The sequence below is a fragment of the Equus quagga genome, chromosome 18, assembly GCF_021613505.1.
Source record: "Equus quagga isolate Etosha38 chromosome 18, UCLA_HA_Equagga_1.0, whole genome shotgun sequence".
In the NCBI taxonomy this organism is placed as follows: Eukaryota; Metazoa; Chordata; class Mammalia; order Perissodactyla; family Equidae; genus Equus; species Equus quagga.
Genome location: NC_060284.1, coordinates 26,551,265 through 26,575,186, shown reverse-complemented (window position 1 = coordinate 26,575,186; position 23,922 = coordinate 26,551,265). Strand labels below are relative to the sequence as shown.

General features: G+C 43.0%; 1 protein-coding gene across 2 annotated transcripts in view; it reads left to right on the top strand.

The window, feature by feature from the left end:
• The window catches only part of TGFBR3 (transforming growth factor beta receptor 3), a 187,212-nt gene that overhangs the window by 132,740 nt on the left and 30,550 nt on the right, over positions 1-23,922 (top strand). For both annotated transcript variants that reach the window (XM_046645291.1, XM_046645290.1), the window contains exons 5-12: positions 3,467-3,650; positions 8,088-8,256; positions 9,934-10,081; positions 15,391-15,580; positions 17,582-17,916; positions 18,322-18,474; positions 21,441-21,581; positions 21,719-21,877. In XM_046645291.1, coding sequence (XP_046501247.1) covers positions 3,467-3,650; positions 8,088-8,256; positions 9,934-10,081; positions 15,391-15,580; positions 17,582-17,916; positions 18,322-18,474; positions 21,441-21,581; positions 21,719-21,877 — 1,479 coding nt within the window. The remainder of the gene's footprint in view (positions 1-3,466; positions 3,651-8,087; positions 8,257-9,933; positions 10,082-15,390; positions 15,581-17,581; positions 17,917-18,321; positions 18,475-21,440; positions 21,582-21,718; positions 21,878-23,922) is intronic.

The following is a 23,922-nucleotide window of genomic DNA, read 5'->3' as shown; positions in this document are numbered from 1 at the left end:
CACCCAGCCTCGTCAGAGCCTGGAGAACTGGTGGTCAGAGGAGTGCTGACTAACCTCTTGCAGCAGAAAATTTCCACTGACCTGCAGTCAGGGACACTTCACCGGGCCTGGCAGCTTTGCTCTCCTCTTATTGGAATGCGCCTGAGGAGTGGCGGTTAACTCCTTGTCCAAATTCCTCAGCCCTGAGTGTGTGATCCTTGTTGCTGCTGGCCTGGGAGAAGACAGACTGGAGCAGGGCTGATGGTACGTGGAGGCATCAGCCAGGAGCTGCCCCTTCCTGAAGAATCAGCTAGACTCCAATAGCACTTTTCAGTTTCTTCAGGATACATTCTGAAGTCTCTCCCTATTTCTTCTCTTATTTGCGCTGTTCACATTCTTGCCTCTGGAACGTACCAGGGTAATAGATCCCACCTTCCACTCTGCAGAAGCGTACTCTATGTATAACGTATTTTAAACCTGCTTGTTTTACTTTATGGCTGTAACATGAATGAGGACAAAAGGATCAGACATCCCGGGGTGCTTGCCCTAACATTCAGAACTGTGCTGGCAGTGGGACAGAGGCCTTTGGACTGTTACGGGTTTTTTCAGTGACAGGCTTGATAAAAATGACTTTTTTGCACAAGTGCTTTTCAATGAAAAGGTTTTTTACTACAGTGCTTATCAGAAGATCAGATAAACTTTGTTTGAAGTTCAGTGTTGCTGAGTAGCTGAACCTCAGAAGATTTATCCCCAGGGCCATGTGGTTATGGTTTGGCAGGTAAAGGGCACAGGAGCTTTTTCTTATGCAGGTGATGTCAAAGCAAGGTCGAAGCGAAACGGTCCCTGCTGGTTTGTTTGTAACTGGCATCAGGACATTTAGCAAATGTCGTTAGCACACTTGATAGCACTTTGTGGTGCCTGATAGCTAGTAGGTGTGCAGTAAATGGTAGCTATTGTTAATGGTCCTAGTTTATGCCCAGCCTATTAATGATTAGTTCTGGGCTTTCCAAGCCAATAAAAACCAAAAAGCTTCTCTTATTCTTTATTAAGTTCTAAACAGCCCGATTTCCAGCGTGGAAAGGAGTGATAGTAACATTCAGTTGGTCCAAGGTGTAGACCAAGATTTCTCAGTCACAGTACTATTGACATTTTGGATAGTTCTTTACTGTGGGGCTGCCCTGTGCATTGTAAGATGTTTAGCAGCATCCCTGGCCCTACTTGCTGGATGCCAGTAGCTCCTACCTCGCAGTTGTGACAATCAAAAATGTTTCCAGACATTGCCAAAAGTCCCCTGGGGGACAAAAGCACCCCTGGTTAAGAACCACTTGTGTAAAGGAAGCTGCAAAATGCCCACAAGAGGCCTGACCTAGAACAGTGCTTTTCAAATCTAATCATCCAGGGAGCTTTAAAATATTTCGATGTCTGCGTCTCACCCCAAAGATTCCAGTTGGTCTGGGATTTGGCCTGGTCCTCAGGATATTCAGAAGCTCTTAGGTGCTTCTGGTTTTCAGCCAAGAGGGAGACCACAGCATTAGTAGGTCATGGAATCAATTAAGTGAGGTACTTCTTTGCTAGCATAAAAATATATATAGATATATATATATATGTAGGGGCTGGCCTGGTGGCGCAGCGGTTAAGTTCTCACATTCCGCTTCAGGGGCCCAGGGTTCACTGGTTCAGATCCCAGGTGCGGACATGGCACTGCTTGGCAAGCCATGCTGTGGTAGGCGTCCCACATATAAAGTAGAGGAAGATGGGCATGGATGTTAGCTCAGGGCCAGTCTTCCTCAGTGAAAAGAGGAGGATTGGCAGCAGATGTTAGCTCAGGGCTAATCCTCCTCCTAAAAAATAAATAAATAAATAAGTAAGTAAATAAATAAATATATAATTAAATAGAAAATATTAATGCCTAGCACGATAGTTGGGGTAAGTACTATTTTCTATGTGTGTTATGGTTGAAAATGCTGCTGTAAGCGATAGAACCATAAGCAAAATCCCTGCCCTCAGCCTGTTTGTACTCTAGCTGTTTATAACCTCTTCAGAAATGGTTTGCTTTTTGTTAATGATAAATAGTTAATGTGAAACTTAATACAAGACATTTATAGTTCGATGACTTGGGAATTTGTGAGCCATTTTGCTCATATTTTGAGGTTTCACCCTAACATTGATAAAAATCTCTTTATTTTATAAATGTGAGCCAATAAAGATGACACACATGTTTTCACCAGCAACTAAATTTGATTATAGTACAGCGAGAAGATGATAATTTTCCCCCGTTGTGTGTTAATTATACATACCATGATTTGCTAGGTCAGTGAGGGTCTCTAGATACCTCCAACAAGAATGTGGGACTTGCGTAAATCATCCTGAAAGCTTTATTATGATCAGCCTCACAGCCTCTTGACTTCATTGTCTATGGGAATTTGGGGGTCTTACAAAATAAACTGCAGTACACATTCATCTCAGTGCTGGGCGGCAGTGTGATCTGGCCGTTCCTTTTATCTCAGAGCTCAGGAGAACCTAAACCCAGGGGACTCTGGCTGTGTCCCTGTGGTGGTGCTTCTGCAGCTGTGGAGGACCTGGAAGTCAAGTTCACTTGCTAGTAGGACTTTGGGATCACTTGCCCTGATCCCGAAGCCCATTACAAGCCCACGACAACACTCACCAGGATGTCCCACTTACTTGAAGCACTTTATTTGAAAGGTTGCCCTTCAATTAGATATCTGGAAAATAGCAGTGATAATTCTTATGATTACTCACAATGCGGTATGCAGTCTCTCATCACAATGCTCTTTTTTTTTTTTTCCTGCTTTTATCTCCCCAACCCCCCCCCCCGGACATAGTTGTATATCTTAGTTGCACATCCTTCTAGTTGTGGGATGTGGGACACCGCATCAACGTGGCCTGACGAGCCGTGCCATGTCCACGCCCAGGATCCGAACCCTGGGCCGCCGCAGCGGAGCGCGTGAACTTAACCACTCAGCCACAGAGCCGGCCCCATCATCACAATGCTCTTTAAGAGTCAAAGGGACAGGGGCTGGCCCCGTGGCCGAGTGGTTAAGTTTGCACGCTCTGCTGCAGGCGGCCCAGTGTTTTGTTGGTTTGAATCCTGGGCGTGGACATGACACTGCTCATCAAACCACGCTGAGGCAGCGTCCCACATACCACAACTAGAAGGACCCACAACGAAGAATATACAACTGTGTACCAGGGGGCTTTGGGGAGAAAAAGGAAAAAATAAAGTCTTTAAAAAAAAAAAAAGAGTTCAAAGGGACATCCTGCGCTGTTGGTAGTTTTGTCATTACCTGGGAGAAGTAGCGTTGGGATTATTTCTTGAATCAGCTGCTGGAAAAAGATGACCTGCCTGTATAACAAAGCGAAGAGGGTTGGATTGACAAATATCCATTAGTTGTCCAATAAATGCTGTCTCTATAATTTATCTCCGGGTGACTACACTGTGTTAAATATATGATTTTATTTCTTCTAGGTGTCTGAGGGTTCTGTGGTCCACTTTTCATCAGGAAACTTCTCCTTGTCAGCAGAAACAGAAGAAAGGAGCTTCCCCCATGGAAATGAACATCTGTTAAATTGGGCCCGAAAGGAGTATGGAGCGGTTACTTCATTCACTGAACTCAAGATAGCAAGAAACATTTATATTAAAGTCGGGGAAGGTAAATTTTATTTGGTTTCAATTAATGACTGATTTACGACAGTCGGTTGTTTTCTTTTCTGAGACTAGGCAGTTAGGGAGGAATCATAGAATCACAAAATGTTGGAGCTGGCAGGGACCTGAGGCATCTCTGGGGCCTGCTCCTACCACGTCCCCCCTTCCCTTTTTTCCTTCTGAGGAAACAGACCTGGTAATGGCCAAGTGAGAAATGGGGAGTAGCATGGTTGAGAGAGGTTGTGGTGTAGGATTTAGAAGACGTCGGTGCACAGAAGTCAGAAGTGAGTGGAAGGCAGGAAGCTGAGGGTGTGGGAAAGGAGATGGCAACTGATGGGATGAAAGAGACGTTAGCAGGATGGGTCAACAGTTAGGGCTTCCTCTTACCTATTATTCTGCAAACATTGGAAGCCAGTGTCAGTTTATGGTCTCATGACATCAGTTAAATTTTGGACAGTAGCAAAGGAAAAGTGTTTGAATATATTTTTAATACCGATGCCTGTTACAAAGACAAATTATTGGAGAAAGGAACTGTGTCACCTTGATAAGAGATTGCCCATTTTAATTTCCTTGCCTTGCAGAGGGATATAAATACCAGTGACTCAATTTTGAAAGCATATAACTTTCTTAATAACTTCTTTATCATTATTTTAGTTAAATGCATTTGGAGGCCCCATAAGTTGCTAGAAATAACAACTCTTGTGAATGGATCCTTATTATAGTCAGATGATTGTGTGGAAACTGCATTTCAGGTGTTCAGCGTCCGTCTGCTTTCTGCTGGATTCTACAGCAGTTGTCACCTCCTCCACAGACAGCGTGGCACTGCAGGGTGGGTTGTCGAAGGCTCCTTGCAGCCCTTGTTTGGATCTGGGCTGCTGGACAGATGCAGGAAAAGTAGACACTGCTATTGAGTGTGTGCTGCATGCAGAGGCCACATCAGGTGCTTTCACATGTACCCTACGTAACCCCCGCCAGTAATCCTAGGAGGAAACCATCATTTCCACCATTTTACAGAGGGGTTAGTGGAAGGTTAAGCTAACTTACTTAAATCCAGATTACTAGCAAGTGGCAAAGCCAGAACTCAAACCCAGGTTTCCTGGCTCTTGAGGCTAATGCCTGATGCTGTATTTTAAGTCTTAGCCAAAGAAGCATAACCTAAACATGAAAGTGGGCCACCTGGATGGAAAGACTTGTTTAGCCGAGTAGAGAAAAGAGGAGTTTTAGATGAGAGTTGGGTTCAAAAAGTTGAAGTTTGTTACTTAACTCTCGTGGTAGTCAGGTAGCTAATAATAGAGGTCAAGTCTCATTGGAGCAAAATGAAAAATCCCTTTTAACAAAGGATCTAAGCCCTGGCCAATGGTCTGCATTTCTGAAGCAGAATTCTGGTAGCGTGAAAGAATGTTGATTACCCCCTTGGAATTTGTTAGAATAAGAAAATGTTATAGTTACATTTAGAACGTTGGGCTCTGTTCTCTTGACAGCACATGAGCTTCTATGAACAGCTGTAGCCTGCCCTGAGAGAAGGGTTAAGTGACTTCCCCAAGGCCACACACTGGGTTGGGAAGAACTTAAAGGACCTGGTGTCCAGTCTAGTAAAAATTGGTTAACTCCTTGATAACAGCTTTGGAGCCTCTGAGACTTGACTCCAGCCACCAGTTGGGAATAAGTCCCTGGCCCACACTGTGGAGAGGAGCAGTTAGGAGAAGCGAGGGTGCTTGGTTAGGTTGGTGGATCACAAGGTGACGTCGTTTATCACCATTGATCTGACTCCACTGAGTAAGCCTCATCCGCTAGCTTCCCAGAACCTGACCTGTCTCTACCCGACTTGTACCCAGATATCCCAGGCTGTGAGCCTCCTCTTGCTCTATTCCCAGTAGTTCTCAAAGTGTAGTCCCCACCCCAGCAGCATCCTCATCACCTGGGAACTTGTTAGAAATGCCAGTTCTTGGGCCACCCCAGACCAAGTGAATCAGAAATACTGGGGCTGGAATCCAAACATCTGTGTTTAACAAGCCTTCCAGGTGATTCTGATGCTTGCTGACATCTGAGAACTACTGCTCTAACCTGTGTACCTAGAGCAGAAGAAGTGAGGAGTTTTGGTTCTTATCCCAACTGGTCTCGTTAACTGTGAGGCTTCAAGCAACACTCATTTGCCACCAGAGCCTCAGTTTCCACCGCAGTAAAACGAGGAATTTGCATTACCTCCCAGGCTCTCCAAGTGTATTATTCTAGCTCTCAAAGGCATTTGTCAATCCTTTCCTAAAATACAAATAAGCATGTGACTTTTTCCCCCCCAAACTTGCCAGGTTTCTATCCGGGGATTCCCCATTGTGGTTTCCTTTCTACTTGGCAGTTGCTGTAAGTTTTGATGCCAGGCATGCGGGAGGTCATTTAGGGGGGAAGAAAACCACGCACACACTTGCACACACAACAAAAAGTGATCAGCTTGTTCAGCTTAGTGACAGTGGCCTCTAGGACTTGAGCCCTTAATTACAGCAACTTTTAAACAGACTTTTCCTAGTGGCTTAGGAGGGTCACAGTATGGGTAAGTTTTTCATTATTTGTCTCAAATCTCACATCAACATTTGTTAATTCAGGAAACCTATACCATGTGCCTACTATATGCCAGCTGCAAACCAGACACACCTAGGAACTAGATATATAGGCCAGAGTCCCAGGAGGGTCCTAGTCTCTTGAGTTCCAAACTGGCCTGTCCCTGGCCCATGCACACACCCTCTGATTCTTGATTAAATTTCAGCCTTGTCACCCCAAGATCATCTTCTGTCCTGTGATCTGGGGGAGGCGTCCGCAGGGCTGCAGCTGCAGAGTGTGCGTTCTTCATCTGCTCATCTGGCGAAACCCTCAGCAGATGTGGAGGGGAGTCTGCTCCAGCAGCCTGAGTCGGCGGAGCCCTGGCCTCTTCTGAGGGGATCTTTAGGGAACAATGCAGAGAGCAGAGCCAGGACGCCTTTGCAATGAACCTATAGGCAGGGGCCTTCAGAGCTCCTCTGGTCCCCTCTGCTCTAGGGGTGGTGCTGGGGGCACCATGGTATGCAGAGCCACGATGCCACAGTGTGTGCTGTGGACTTCAGCACAAGGGAAGTCGCACAAATTACATGGGGGTGGGGGAGGGCAGTATCAACCCCGTCTTGAGAGCTCCTGGGCTGATTCCTCTCTCCTGAGAGAGACTTGCATGTGGATTTGAACCCTAGCATCCTATCCGTTAAATGAAAAAGGCAGAAATCTGTTTCATTAAAGCGCCAGGGCTCTGATTAATTACCCCTTCTGAAAAAAAAGTTTGCTACACCTAGAACTTCCTTGACATTGGTCCCAGCTGTCACACTGCCAGCAGTTTCAAGTTCTGTTTAAACATTTAAACCACTGGATGGAAATCCCATCAACCACAGTGTTGTGTCAACGGCATGTGCCGTTGGGGGAGTATCTTCAGACTCTTGGTACTTGCATCACTTTCCCTGGTGGAGGTGACAAGCAGCCCTCAGCACAATGAGATAATGTTTATAAAAGCAGCTTGTTAACTGTAAAGCGCCATACAAACATTAGTGGTCTGTGTCAAGATTGTGAGAAAGTGAAAGTCTGCCCCCACTGCTTCCCCTAAAACTTCAGGCTTTAGAGTATACATGCTCTGAGGAAGACATTTGAGGGAGTGATTAATTCTACATGGTGGGCCATAGAATTAGTTAGGTGACTGGTTCTCCTATTAACTGGAGTAGCAAATATCCACAGAGGAGCATATTTGGGGATAGGAGGGATAATTGGATTCAGTGTTAAGTATGCTGACTGAAATATCTATTGGATTTTTAGGCGGGAGGTGCTTGATAAACAGATGACAATACAGGTGTGCAGCTCAGAAAAGGAGTCATGATCTGGGTACCAGTTGAAGCTGTGGGAGTGATTGAGATCATCTAGGAAGAATATGACACAAAAAGAGGATTCAGGAAGGAACTGAGCTTCTTAGCCTTGGTTTGTATCAGGATCAACTATGGAGCTTTTCAAAAAGAAAGCTTCCTAGGCTCCACCTAGATCTTTGGAATCAGACTCTGGGATGCGGTCCAAACAGGTGGATTGTGATGTGCTCTGAAGACTGAGGACCACTGGTATTTAAAGGATGAGCAGAGGATGAGAAGCCAGTGAAAGAGACTGAAAGATAGAGGAAATGGATGAGGACAAAGAAGTGTCACAGAGAACAAGAAAGGGAGGGTTTAGACCAAAACAAGCCACTAGAGTTGTCAGTAGGAGGTCGCTGGTGACCATAGGGATAGCATTTCAGGGCAGTGGTTGAGGCATTCATTCTAAGGCCCTTCCTTAGGCTTTGGTTCCCTGTGTCCTGCACTTGCTGGGTGTCACTGTCACCTTCTTTCCTTTGAGTCTGGGTGCCACATAGCTCAGTGATCTGACAGATTGTCCTGTGCTGCTTTACTTTCAGATCAAGTGTTCCCTCCCACCTGCAACATAGGGAAGAATTTTCTCTCACTCAATTACCTTGCCGAATACCTTCAGCCCAAAGCCGCAGAAGGGTGTGTGATATCCAGCCAGCCCCAGGATAAGGAGGTTCACATCATCGAGTTAATCACCCCAAACTCTAACCCCTACAGGTGAGTGAGTGTGTGTGTGTATGTGTGGGTGGGTGGGTGTCTAAACCGAGAAGAGATGAAAATAAAGATCTTCCCTGACTTGAGGCAGGGAGAGGCTCAGCCCTCCCTGTGCAGGAGGGAGGGAGACAGGGAGCCATCGATGCTTTGGGTGAGATTCACAGAAGCTGTGAAGAAAGGAGTAAAGGCATCAGTGATGTACTTTATTTTTGCATCTGTCTCCAGATCCCCAATATTGCAGATGAGCTCCTGAAGCCTATTCTGAACTTTTGGGTACTAATTATAGACACAGTCACTCTTGCTCCATCATCATCTCCTTTGACTGAGGTTATCCCTGATAAGAAAATTACAGAATGTACCTTATTAACAATTATCATTTTAATAACATTCTGTTTTTAATAAGGTTCTGTTCATAGTGTCCTCAGAACACTTTTGCATTCATGACTGTTTAATGCTGTGTGTGTGTTTTTTTGTGTGTGTTGGGGGTGTGGCCCTTCATGATGACACACCAAAGAGCCGTTGGACACAACTTGCCTCTCCCTGTGTTCTTGTTCGCCCCCTCCCACCCTCAGCTTCCGCCCCAGGACTGGAAATTTAGCCCTCCCTGTCAAGAATGATTAGGGAATTAAAAAAGGGGGAGGAAGTAGGCCCTTCTCCCCTTTAGCCTGCATTTTGTGTGGACTAGTGACTTAAAATGTAAGTTTATATTAGAGAGGGATTTAAAAGTTAAAATTCTAATCAAATTTTGATTTTAAAAGTGAATAAACTACAGATCAGTTTTAGTCAGATTCCATTTTGTGCCACGTGAAGAATTTTGTGGAAAATTAAAAGGGAATGGGAATAGAAGCGGTCTGGCAAAAGTGCTTAGATATCGAGCCTATGGCTTCACTGGAGTACATCATTCATTCTATGCTTTACTAGTGTGTAAAACCGAGATGGAAAGAAAGACTTTCCTTTAAATTCGGAATGACAGACATTATTGTTTGGGAAAAATTCTCTTTTATGCTGAATTCTTAGAAGTTTGGGTTGGGTTCATCAATTTTCCAGTAATCACTTGGTTGACCATCTGTTTCTTTATTTTAATAACTATATATCCAGAAGTTTGGGAAAGTAAATGCAGATATTCTGTAGCAAATGTTAATGTCTTAAGCAAACCTTGCATAAGTCAAGAAATTCTCCAGTTTTTTGCCTCTCATTTTATTCTAAAGTTTCCTAATTTTTTTCCTCCTCCCTGCCCCCCCCCCCCCCCACCACCACCACCAAACTGCTGCCCACTTCTGGCTTTGAAGGATTTTGAACATACTGCAAATTGGAAAGTTACACATTGAAGGTGTTGAAGGTAGAAAAAGCAACAATTCTGCTTCAAAAGTAAACTCTTCTGGTTTGTTCAAGTCCATTTCAAACAGTGGCTGCCTTAAGTAACCTCCTCCTCACCCCCCCGAAAAGAAGAGAAAAATTTTAGTGGCTAATTATCAGCAGGCGTATTTTTCTATTGTTATATAAAACCATTTTGTTATGTGTGCACTTACAATCTGTTTTGCACATGTCATTTGCCTGGGATCGACTCCAGCTTTTTAATCAACTGGCCAGACACTGGAAACACGAAGACTTGGAAGAGAAGAGATAGTTGCAACTTTCTGCCATTTGGGTCCTAACTCTGCCTTTGTTTTCCATTCCCAGTGCTTTCCAGGTGGATATAGTAATTGACATAAGACCTTCTCGAAAGGATCCTGAGGTGGTCAAAAATCTCATCCTGATCTTGAAGTGCAAAAAGTCTGTCAACTGGGTGATCAAGTCTTTTGATGTTAAGGGAAACCTGAAAGTTATTGTAAGTTGGTTGAGCATCTCTTCGTTTTGTTGAATGGCAATAATTCAAGCTGTGCTTATACGTGTTATTTATGTAAAGTTTCTGCCTCTTTGGACTCTCTGTGCTCTCTCAGTTATTTTTCACTTTGTAAAATAGGCTGTTCCTTGGTTTCTCTTGACAAGGGTGGACAGTGTGGTGGTTAAAAGCATGGCCTCTGGGGTCAAGGCAGACTCGATTTGAGTCCAGACTCTGCCATGTCCTTTAACCTCAGTTGCCCCATTTGTGAAATTCCTAAAATGTATTACTGTACTTTCCAGTCCTCGTAAGTGTAAAACAATGAACGCAATTATGCCTTTCGTGATTGAGAGTCCTGTGAGGGCCTCAGTATCATGGTCCTGAGTATCAGCTCTCACTTTGGGGTTAGGTATTTAAGGAAGGTGTGGGAAATTAGACTGACTCCAGCTCCTACTGTTGACTTTTCTTTTTGAGATCAATATGTGGTATTGGCTTGTCTTTTCGCTTCCTTCTACCTTTTAAAGGTAAAACACTGATTAAAGAATCACAGTGTTGGAGAGGTTAGTGAGATAATGCAAGAAAAATATCTCCCAGCCTGTTTCCTAAGCATTATATTTCATGAGGGAAATACACCTTAGAGGCTTAGCTGGTTGGCGTGATAGGCACACAGCAGCTAGTTTCCCGAAAAGTTGAATGTTGACATTTGGTAAAATAACTTTTTTCAAATATGTTTAGAGAGATAACTGTTTGACAGAATATTGGTGTGAGTTACATTGAAAGTTAAAGAAAAAGCCCTCTCCTCATTTTTAAGAAGATAATTACCTTAGCATCTCTTGTAGACTCCAATTTTTGTGCATTGTCTTTTTAAAAAATTGTGGCTGGTTTGTCTTGCATTGAATCAATCGGAGTGGTTTTGTGTGTTCAATATTTTGGGAGAGGGATGCCTTTGGTTTTGGTATTTACTCATTCATGGCACCTTCTGTGTGATGCAGCAGTGAACAGAGCCAGCAGTCCCCTAGGCAACGTCATGTACGAGGCTCACCAGAGGCAGCAGGCAAAAGCCACGCACACACAAATCTTAATTTTAAAGTAATCGTTTCTGGTTCCTGTCGGTTTTTGGTTTATTTTTTTTTTTTTAACTTTGAGAGGATCCCAATAAGCCATCATGTGTAATGGTGAGACATTAATTTGGCGTTGAGCACAAAGCCCAGCTGCGATTTTCTGAAGTCAGAGCTGTTTTGATTGCCTTCCCTGGCATGAGGGGTGTTGGTGACCTGGGGTGTCTGCAGCCTTTGCTGCCTGGCACACCAACCAAATGTTTTTAATTTCAGAATAACAAAAACAGGAAAGGGAATCATGCTTTGAAAGGCAAAAACATACGGTACATTTTAATTCCCTGCTGGAGTTCTTGTGTAAATGCTCTTTTGGCCCTAACCATTCAATGGCTCTTTCTCTCCCTGAGTATGTGTGCCTGGTCCATGGCAGTCCTGGAGTTCGCTTTGAGTGTCCCCACTTCTTGTATGAATCAGAAAGGCTAGAAATTAGACTACTCATCCCAGTGCAAGATCTGTTTATATTCCTCTCCTTGGCTGTACTCCTGTTCCAGGCCAATTTTGGACAATGCATGACAACATTACTAAACAATTAGGTAATGTTTCACGATGTTCTTTTTTATTCCCCCAATCAGTTTCATGCTTTGAGATTTCCTAACTCCCTGTCTCAGATGTGAATTCTGACTATGCTGTGGGGGCCAGGTACCTGCTAATAAAAGGCATACATTTGCTCTTAGAAAGGGGGAAATGGTTTATAGTGACCTTGTGTCTATTAGTCCCTTCAGGGACAGCATGGTAGAGTAGAAAGAACCCTGGCTTTGGTGCCAGGCCAGGCTGGATTCGAATCACATCTCCAATTGTCATTACTCCCAGTAGTTATTGGGCAAGCCAATTGGACTCTGAGTCTGTTTCCTTACCTGTGAAATAGGTACAATGATGGTGCTCACCTTGAGAGTTATTGTGAGGTTTGGCAGAGTTCATTATTGATTAATGCATTTATTCATTCAACAAGTAGTTGTAGGTGCCTAGTGGGTCTTTCATTTGAAGCACTTGGCGCACTGCCTGACAAGTTGAATACTCAGCTACATGTGCTACTTCTCTGAGCCTCAGCTTCCCCTTCTCTAACAAAGGAATAGTAATGCCTATCTCCTTATATTTTGGAGGAGAATTAAATAAGATAACAAATGTAAAGCTCCCAGCACAGGGCCTGCTGTAAAAAGGGAATTCATCTTTCTTCCGTAAGCAGCTCTTTAAAAGTTTGTCTATAGGAGCAATTAACTTCTTTAAACAAGGTAAAAACAAAGAAAAATGCCTACTAAAGGAATAGTAAGGAACTTGATGGGGTGAGTTTAAAGAAGAGCCACATTAAACATGGCTGACGTATATGTGTGTGTGTATGTGTGTGTCCGGGTTGGGACATGGGCAGAATGCATCCTCCAAATGACAGAATGGTCCAACGAGATGCAAAGAGCTATACTGTGGGCAAGAATGGGAATACTAGAAGTGTCCACATTGCCACACCCAGCTCTAGCTTTTCTTCAGGTCCCTTAGGGACCATGCATAATCACATTTTGGAAGAACCTCCAAAACGTAAAAGAATAGATGGGGGAAACTTGTTAAAATTCCTGTTGTGGTATTTCATATAGCCTCCAGACTTCAAGGTTGGCGGCAGCCAGCTTGTTCTTAGAAGGTGATTTTAATCCCAGTGGCAATATTCGCTACACTCTCTGACCAGCCCCTCCTCCAGGCCTCTGTCCTCTACACCAACAGCTCTGATGCAAATGTCTGTTGGGCGGTGTGGGGGAAGGGGGAGGCCCTCAGACTCTACCTGGCTCACCATCCTTCACAAGGATGTGGCTGGGAAAGATGGCTGAGGCATTTGGAGAGTCCCTTGAACACTCAATTGGAGTAGCTACACTGAGGCCTTGGGAAAGCCCGGGACTCCTAGAAATACAGAATGAGGAATTCACTCATTGCTGGGAACCAACTTGCCTGCCATGCTTTACAATCATATAGATAGATTTCTAGCCATGTAAGTCCCGAGACGTAATCAATATGAGTTGTACTGACAGCTCCTAGAGTTAATGTGGAAAGGTGTGAACAAGTTATTCCATATCGGTACAAAAAGGACAGGTGGCAGTTATGATGGTAGTATCCTGGAAATACAGTATTTTCTCAGCTGTCCAGCAACATGAAAGACTAGGGCAGATGAGGCCAAGCAGTATCGTTTAGGCCAGTGTTGCAACTCCAGCCAATCCAAACGACGTGCTGCTTTGAAAGCCTGGAAGAGGCTGAGCCTAAGAAACTGCTGTTGACTCAATGAATAAAAAGTTCTAAGAACAAATTGAATCCTTCTTTACCTCATTTTAGTCTTCTTTCTTTTTGGTTTTTAACTCTTCCTTCCCCTAAGGAGTTTTCTCTGAATCAGAGTAAGAACTAGAATATTCCAACCTATGAAACTGAGTTCTTTTGCCGATGGCTACCGAACTTGGTTAAAACTCCATCTGGTTAACTTACCATGCACTGTGTGCCTGACTGTGACTGCTGCTCTGGCAGTTTTTCCTCAGATAAACACTTTGGGTAACAGAAAATGAGACTGCGTGAGATCCTTTAAGCTTTGACTTGAAAATATGTGTCCTCAGCCAATATCCCACAACTGAAGATGCCAAGAGAACTTAGAGCCTGTGAATCTTCTATGGTTTTACAGTGGGAAAGGATTAATATTTAGTCATGTTAAGGGCAAACAGAATGAGAAACAAATGGGGAATTTAGGAAAAATGCTGCATGTATGCAGGAGAAAATAATTGGGCATGGAAATTAAAGTGATTTTTATATGGCATGAAAACGGCATAATCTGCGTGCTGGAAGGGCTTGCCAGGCCTGGTCGAGCAGTGGTTGAAAATGTGGGGCCTTCTCTTTGGGGTCCCCCCTGCAGTATTCAGCTCCCTCACCACCTGACAAGATCTGCTATAGGAGTCAGGAGGTGGTGTGGAAATTTACCTTCCATATCCTGGGTACTCGGGGTCCTTTAATATCCTTTCTCGGAAAGATTTCTATCATTCAATTTAAATTTTGTAACTGATTACCAAGGGAAAGCCAATGTTAAGACTTACTTGTATTGTTGGGTAAAATATTGGTACTTTAAGGGACAGTAACCTAAATTCACTAATTAATATTTAGAACATAAAATCTAAGCATATTCAGTTAATAAAATTGGCAAATGAATATAATTACAGGCTTGCCAAATTGATCATAAACTGTAAATGAAATATAAACATCAGTTGTTTCACCATATGGAATTTAATAGTTTACAAAGTTGAGATGGTCTCCATACTGAAGTAACTAAGGTGTCCCTTCTTTCATGTAAATCTAGGGTATAGGGAGTAGAAGCACAGGCTTTTTTTTTTTTGGCAATATAAAATGCACACCTGTATACTTTATGCATAATTTTAAATAAAAATAAGGGTGGGCGAAAGGGATAAAGGGGCACATGTGTATGATGACAGATAAAAATTAGACTATTGGTGGAGCTGGCCTGGTGGCGTAGTGGTTAAGTTCATATGCTCCGCTTCGGTGGCCCAGGATTTGCAGGTTCACATCCCGGGCACGACCTACACACTGTTCACCAAGCCATGCTGTAGCAGCGTTGCACATAGAGAAAAACAGAGGAAGACTGGCACAGATGTTAGCTCAGGGACAATCTTCCTCAAGCAAAAAGAGGAAGATCAGCAACAGATGCTAGCTCAGGGCCAATCTTCCTCACCAAAAAAAGAAAATTAGACTATCGATGGTAAGCATGATGCAGCCTATACAGAAACTGATAAAGAGTAATGTACACCTGAAATTATACAATGTTATAAACCACTAGGACCTAAAAAAAAAGAGAAACATGTAAAAGAGTAAGTAAAAATAAGGGAAAGTCGTGTATACAAGTTTGGTATGTGTGTGTTAATAATTTAAACGTTAAACTAACTCTGCAGTAACATACTGGATATGCTTAATATGTAACTACTTAGCTGTCATTGGATTACTTTTATCAACGTAAGGAACCCAAATGATATGATCAAATAGCATGAATAGTTTTCTTTTAATCTGCTCTTAAAGATTTTCACATCAGTGTTCTTAGCCCAAGGAAAATAGGAATCAAAAGAATAAATAATTCCCTCATAAACAATATAGAATCTATTGGTTTCAGATAGTTATTCTTATTTAAAGCACTGTTTAATTTTAGATTCATTAGTGAAATTTTGCTGTTATCTTCAGGCTCCTAACAGTATTGGCTTTGGGAAAGAGAGTGAAAGATCCATGATAATGACCAAATCAATAAGAGATGACATTCCTTCAACCCAAGAGAATCTGGTCAAGTGGGCTTTGGACAATGGCTATAGTCCAGTAACATCATACACAGTGGCTCCTGTGGCTAATAGATTTCATCTTCGGCTTGAAAACAATGGTAAGTGTGATTTTTTTTTTTTTAACTGTATTAAAAATGTCCCCCAAATGAAGCTTTCCAATGAGGAACTCTTCTTGCAGCTTATATGGTGCTGTTTTTCTATTGCAAATTTTATGATTTATTTGACTTCTTTTTACTGAAAAGCTTAAAGTTATCTGGAATTGTGATTATTTTGAGGAAACTATGTTTAATACAGATGTTTCAGTCACACACAGTTGATATTATAGATCACCTTCACTGTGATTGCATTAAGGATAGATTAGCCTGGCTGCTTCTTGCTGTGGTACCTAATAATCACTTACAGCTGAGAGCCAGGGCAGTTGGGACTGCAGGAGAGAAGTCCTAGGTCAGGCTGTGTCTTATAGGAAAATAGTCACAAGGACTCATCTATGTGCTTTCTCATTCTCACCATAGAGGGAATGCAGGAGTTATTACCCCAGTTTGATGGAGCAGAAAGCAGAGGTTTAACAAGTTCTTGGGGTTTTCCAGAGTCTCATTGCTAGCAAGACTCAAATCCTAAGTTTTCTAACCCCATAGTACTGCCCCTGAGTGCAGTGCCGATAGAATGCAGGTTAGGAGTACAGGCTCAAGTCCTACCTCCGCCATTATTCACTGGTGGCGGGAGTTGCTTAGCCTCTGAGCCTCGGGTTGTTCCTCCTCAGTAATGTCGGGGAAGCAATAGGCCCTCCCTCACAGGGTTGTTGTGAAGGATATTGTCAAATATAAATGAAAAACCCTCCAAAGCTCTGATTGCTTTTCGACCCACGCAGCTGTGCCATCTTTTTCAAAAAGATAGTATTGAAGGAGAGTTTTGTCCGCTGGTCCTCTTCACTTCCAGCTCCCACTGAGATGGATTGACCTCAAGCATACGTCCATTGTCTTTGGAGAGTGGATGTCAAGAAGACTGGGGAAATTTTTTTTCCTCTAAATTGTTGAAAATATGACAAAACACCAAGTATTGATTGTATGGAAATACGTCTTCCCCTTTGAAGGAATAAGTGTGCCTAAGCAACTGTTTCTTTTTTCCTTCAGGACTAAGTTCTAAAAGGCTAAGTTGCCCAGATACCTTTTAGAATTTAGCAGTCAAAAAGGAGGTAGCAAATAATTTTAAAATACCAATATTATTTTAAGAAATCTTTATAGAGAAACTATTCTAAAGAATCTCTAGATTCAAGGAAGTATTTCAGTGGCATTTGAATGGAATCACATTATCCCACACAACTTATTCAAGTTACAGATTTTTTATAGCTTGTAGGGCCTTAGAAATCATCTAATCCAATGGTTCCCAACCTTGGCTATATGATGGAATCATACGGAGAGCTTTAAAACATATTAGTGACTAGATACCACTCTAGAGAGTCTGATTTTTAACCACCCTGGGGTATAGCCTTGGCATAAGGATTTTTTTTAAAACTCCCGAAGTGCTTTTAATGTACAAATTTGAGAACCACTGATATAATCCAACCTCTTAATTTTAAAAATTAGGAAACCAAGGCACAGAGAAATAAGCCACTGGCCACAAGCCACTCAGTCAGTTAGAAAGAACACCAGGACTGGAATTCAGGCTCCAAACTCCTCGTCTCTTTTTTTTTTTTAAAGATTGGCACCTCAGCTAACAATGGTTGCCGATCATTTCCCCCCCCCGCCTTTTCTGCTTTTTCTCCCCAAATCCCCCCAGTACATAGTTGTATATCTTAGTTGTGGATCCTTCTCGCTGTGGCATGTGGGACGCCGCCTCAACATGGCGCAATGAGTGGTGCCATGTCCACACCTAGCATCCGAACCAACGAAACCCCGGCCCACTGAAGTGGAGCGCATGAACCCAACCACTTGGTCATGGGGCCGGCCCCTCCTCATCTCTTTTATCTATTGCTTGTTAAAAGTGATTTTACCCATGCTCATTCTGTGCTAATTCCTCCTGTTCTTGCCTCTGATGATGATGATTATAACCTGGCATCAAACACTGATGATTTTTTTTTCGTCCTCTTCTGTCACTGCCAGAGGAGATGAGAGATGAGGAAATCCATACCATCCCTCCTGAGCTACGGATCCTGCTGGACCCTGGCATCCTTCCTGCCCTGGACAACCCACCCATCCGGGGTGGGGGAGGCCGAAATGGAGGTTTCCCCTTTCCCTTCCCTGATATCTCCAGGAGGGGCCAGAAGGAAGGGGGAGAAGATGGCATCCCTCGGCCAAAGGACCCTGTCATCCCCAGCATACGGCTGTTTCCTGGTCCCAGAGAGCCTGAGGAGGTGCAAGGGAGCATGGATGTTGCCCTGTCAGTTAAATGTGACAATGAAAAGATGACTGTGGCTGTAGAAAAAGACTCTTTTCAGGTCAGTGCAATTTCTTAAAGGAGAGAAGAGGCCACCTCCCTCCCCAGCTTGCCCCCCAGTACGTGTTAGTTATTTCCCTCCAGCTCTTTCACTTTTGAACTCCGGAGACTTGATACTGTTTTCTCAGTTGGATGGGCTCACTTCCCCTTGGCTGTGATTCTCACCCAGTTCCTGTTGTTCTCAGTAAGGGGGTTCCAGATCCTTGTGTGTCAATATTTTGCTATTGAATTTCCAAAGCCAACAAACACAATCCTTGGGCTGTTGAGAGGTGGTAGCTGGGAAGAGGTAAGGGGGGAGGGGGCATCAGGCCTCCAGCAGCCTTTACTTGGAAGACAGGCAAAATGTGGTAACTGTGCTGCAGCGCTACCCGTGGGCCCCCCTTTATGTCTTTGATGGTTGTTTCAGGCCAACAGCTACTCAGGGATGGAGCTCACCCTCTTGGATCCTACCTGCAAGGCCAAGATGAATGGCACCCACTTCATTTTGGAGTCTCCCCTGAATGGCTGTGGTACTCGGCACCGACGGTCAGCCCCTGATGGTGTGGTTTACTATAACTCTGTGAGTGTTCTCCAGAACAAAGGTTGGCCCTTTGCCAGAGTCTTGCTGGGTGTTACCTTAAAATTAGTCTTAACATTTCTATAACAATGAGGAGGGGCATATACCCCAGACCTGAACAAAGTCACTTGTCAGTTCTCAACAAAGTGGGATGTACTTTGACCCTGAACTTGTTTTATTTGCTTTATTGGTGAATCTGTGGGAGTTGCGAGGCCCTGTTTTCTTGGTTGGAGCATTTGTGGTCATCTCTTCCAGCCGTCCTTCCGTCACCTGGTGACAAAGGGTTCACTGGCAAGGTGATTATGATTTTTCTCTCTGGCCAAGCTGCAGGATCAAATGGCCTGGTTCTTAGGAGGATAACATCCAAGCCCTTAGGCTAAGAGTGAGAACATCTACACAACTGGGCCAACCAGAACCATGGTCTCTGGCCTCATTTGAGTCTTGTCCAGAAGTGGGAGGACTTCTCTCTCCCTCGTGAACAAAAGAACCAAAAAAAGAGAAAAATCTGAAAAGGGCCTTCAAGAGATTATTATCAAGTCACTCTCCACCTCTAAGAAAGACCCTAAATTGAAGAAAATCTACTTTTGGAGCTACCCAAAGGGAGATTTCAGATTCTCCCAATGATAATCCATTGCAATAGCTAACACTTTTGAGAAATCCTTCTTGTCAGTTCATCTAAATCTTTTCTCTTCCTATTAAATCTGTTTTTGCAGAGATAGACAGTAGGCAGTGAATACTGAAAGAACTTGAAACATGAAATCCCAAAAGAACTTTATAATGTTAATTTGGCAGTTCAAGTTCTACTTTTAGTGGTAAAAAACAAGGCTCAAAGATCCCCGCATCGAGCTTTGACATGGTGTGTGTCTGTGCTCGTAGCCCCTACTCCAGCTTTGGCATGGGCTGGGGAGGGGTGCAACTGCTCCTTCCTGTTCATTGCACTGCCGGTTGATAGATATGCTTGACTCATCCAGAGAAAAGACTGGCAGTCAAGTGTTCCAGTTGGTGTGGCTCATGTGGAGACTGACTCTCCTGTGAGCCCAAGTTTACTGTTCCTCAGACAATCTTAGAATGTTTGAGCTGGAAAGAACTCTAAGATGATCTCATTCAACTTCCTCATTTCACAGGTGAGGAAATTGAACTCCGGGGAGTTAAAAGACTTGCTTAGATTTGAGGGACTAGTTAACGGCAGAGCCAGGCTGACCCAGCTAATCTCCCTTTGTCTCTGGAATAATTTTTGACTCTATGATGAACACCCTCCTGCCAATTCCAACACGAGTTTTCTTGCAGTTATCCAATTTTTCCAGATAGAATGAATGTCATATATTACTGATATACTTGATTTTGGAATTTCAAACTTGTGTCTAAATTAACACCAATAAGAGGCTATGGTAATGTGTCTATTAAGTAAAAAAATGTCATTTGCCTCAGAAGAGAATGGTATATCATGAGCCCTTAAGATCCCTTCCTTCTCGGGGCCAGCCCCGGGGCCAAATGGTTGGGTTCACGCGCTCCAGTTCAGCAGCCCAGGATTTAGCTATTTTGGATCCTGGGCGCGGACATGGCACTGCTCGTCAGGCCATGCTGAGGCGATGTCCCACATGCCACAACCAGAAGGACCCACAACTGAAATATACAACTATGTACTGGGGGGCTTTGGGGAGAAAAAGGAAAAATAAAAATCTTAAAAAAAAAAATCCCGGAGCCAACCCGGTGGCGCAGCGGTTAAGTGCACATGTACCGCTTCGGCGGCCTGGTGTTCACCAATTCAGATCCCAGGTGCGGACATGGCACCGCTTGGCAAGCCATGCTGTGGTAGGCGCCCCACATATAAAGTAGAGGAAGAAGGGCACAGATGTCAGCTCAGGGCCAGTCTTCCTTAGCAAAAAAAAGGAGGATTGGCAGCAGATGTTAGCTCAGGGCTAATCTTCTTCAAAAAAATCCCTTCCTTCTCGTATGTATGTATATATATATGTGATGATGATGATGATGATGATGATGACGACGACGATGACGATGATGACGATACCTGGGGTAAGCAATACCCTAGGTCTTTGCTTCAATTGCATCAATACTTTTGAGGACCTGGTAAAGAATAGAGAGGCAATTATCCTACATTCTCTTAGCATTCTACTCCCTTCAGTGAATATTTTAGCTGTTTATTCCAGTTATAATTGTTTGTAGCAATTTTCAACTTACTATATATTTTTGTTTTGCAACTTATTCAAAATCTAAGCATGTGAAACAAAAAATCAAACAAAAAAAAAGCAGAACTATCTTACGTATGTAGAGAAATTAGGATTTTATTTATGGAGTCATGGCTCATTCCCCATAAATGGGTGGTTTTTCATCTCATCTAGAACTAACCTAGAAATAATCATTTTAACCAGTGTTAAGATAGAATGTCATGGAATAAAACATGGTGTTCTTCTCTACATCTCTGTGCCATACAGGAAGATATTGGGGAAGAAATGTAGAAAAGATAGAGGAGTACAAGAGAAGAAATGAGGAGAGATGGCTCAATAGTAACACTGGGTCCTTTGCTTCTAACTCACCAAACTTTATACAAAACTCGATGGATACTAATAACAAAAGCTCCTTGCATTAGCCAACTCTTAGTATTTAGAATTTTCAATATAAGGAGAAGTCCCTCTCCCCCACAGTATAGGCAGGCCTGTTGACAACCCGATTGAACCCTGTTTCAGTGCCTAGTGTTTTCCACTGTTTGAAACAATTTGTATTTTTTCACAAGGGAAAATACGTATTTTAGTTGAAGTCTTAATTTGAACATGCATTGGGTTTCTCTTTCTTTTTTGTCTCTTTGAAGATGAAATCCTAAAAAAAACTTGAAGTTTCTTTTTAAGTCAGATTTTCAGTTTGCATTTGAATTATTACATGGGTATTTATGTGAGATACAACCAAATGCATGTGTGTTGGTGTTTTTGTAACATTGTGCTTTCTTTGCCTTTTAGATTGTGATACAGGTTCCATCCCTGGGGGATAGTAGTGGTTGGCCAGATGGTTATGAAGATTTGGAGTCAGGTGATAATGGATTTCCGGGAGATACGGATGAGGGGGAGACTTCCTTCTTCAGCCGACCTGAAATTGTGGTGGTATGTGTTGTGTTTGTATGTAGTTTGTGGAGAATGTTGTCTTCTTCGTTGACTTTAGTTAGGGATTACTGGGGGAAAAAATGGGATGTTAAAGACCAAAACTCATGTGATTTATCTGTGTCTGGATTTTTTTCCAGTTTAACTGCAGCCTGCGGCAGGTGGGGAAGCCCAGTAGCTTCCAGGACCCGCCCAACAGAAACATCACCTTCAACATGGAGCTGTACAACACTGACCTCTTTCTGGTGCCCTCCCAGGGGATCTTCTCTGTGGCAGAGAACGGACACATTTATGTTGAGGTGAGACTGGAACGTTAGCCTTGGGCTTGTAAGTTAGTGCTGGGTCGTCATAGCTCCTGGGGCAGGAGCTGACGCATCCTGGAACAGACCTCTTCTTGTTCTCCCTCACGGCCCTTGACCAGCTCTGGGTGAGGGCTTGGCTCCAAAAACACTTCCAGGTTGATTTCTGACCAAAGCAGGAAATTTCAGGATTTGATAAATAGAGAGAACATTTTATAGATAAATGTTTTGACAAAATCGGCAGTGTGAATTCTACTAATAAAGCCCTGTCTTTGCTTTGTCCTTAGCGTTTTTGGAACAGTAGTTCAGTAGTTGCAAATATCAGAGTATTGCAATAACCATGGAATTATCCAATAACTGTGGAGTATTTCAAACCACCTCCCACGTTATCTTTTAAATTGTACACACTTTAGTGAAATGCTATGCTACCATATCTCATGAAAATTGTTTTTTTCTAGATCACTATCTAAATGTATCTGTAAATTTATTAAAACTATTTCCTATATATAAAACAGTACTAATCATGCATAGCATAAGTCTGTGGAATGACTACAAAAATATTAGGTAGTGGTGGTAGTAACGACATAGCAACATTTATTGCGGATTTATTTTGTGCCATACTCACCTGTAAGTATCGTGGTAATTTTACTCTTCAAAGCCATCCTATGAGACAGGACTATTAATATCTCTGGTTTATGGATGAGGAAATTGAGGCATCTACTTGTCTAAGGTCACACAGATAGTTCCTAGTAGAGTTCAGAATCCAGGTTCACACTCAGGCTGTCTGTCTCAGAGCCCACACTGTTACCGCTGGATGCTGCTATCATTTATCCTCAAAGTGCCACTTGAAAGGGAGAAAATGTGACCTCTTAGCAGTGCAAGTATCCAGGTTCACAGATTGGATTCTCGAGAAGATAAATATCCTTCTGGCCCCGGGCTGTATGCTGGTCTTACAGAGAAGTCGTCATCTGATGAGCTGGTTTTGGTGCTAAGCCGCAAGCTGGTGTTATACTTCACCGTGGGAGGGGTGAGAAGCTTAAGGGGTGGAAATGGGATATTTCCATATATTAAAAGTGACTTCAGTGCACATATTTTCATTTTAGAAAGACAAATAACTCTCACACTTGCACTGAATCTGGGACGGAGCCCACTGGCTCTAGACGTTTTCCTGGCTCTTTGGTTCCCTATTCTGAACGGTTTTCTCTTTCTTTGGGTACACCTTCTTTCTCCACTGGGGAGAATAGAACGGTTTTCTACATGCTGTTCCTAATGATAAACGTCGTCTAATCCAAGATCGTTGTTTTCTTCTTGCTTTTCTGGCAGCACAATCCGCATGTGCAGTTGGTCAGTGACTCCTTATTGTGCTGTGGATTTTATTGGTGCTGCTTAACGGCAGGCTGTTCTTTTCAAACCGTTGTGCCGCTTTTGCTAATTTATGGCTTTGCTGCTTTATGCTAATCAGTGGACCCATCTTCCTGTGTATCCCCCCCCCCCTGGGTTTTTTGGCCCCCCCCCCCCCCCATCTTCCCAGTGCTGGCTGGCTTGAAATCCGTTTTTTTTTTAATTCTTATTTTCCCATTTATATCTTTTCATTTATCATCTGTATTTTTCATAATTAAATTTAGTCAAAGACATTGTCAAGTGATAAAAAGGAAGTGGAACAAATCTCTCTGCTATCATTTTAAATATCAAGTACACTGAGGAGAATTTGGGGAGGGACGGAAATGTTATAAACCGCTTTATTTTAAAGTTGTTTTAAATTACCTAAAATATGAGAGAGAATTCGTCAGTCTATTGCTAGATAGGATAGCAGCCATGCCTCATCTGTGTTTCCCAGTTTGGACTCCACTACTGATAAGAAATTTTTTTACTTAGGGTAAGTAAGTAAAATTTACTAAATCATTGGCTTGGTCTAAAGAACTATTTCCAGGTTTCTTCTCCCAACCGTCTTTGCCACATCCCCTCCCAGAATCCTCTGTTCCCTGTAGCTCACAGTCCCTTCCTTTAATCCAAGACATTATCAATTTTGCCGCCCGGTCTTTGGT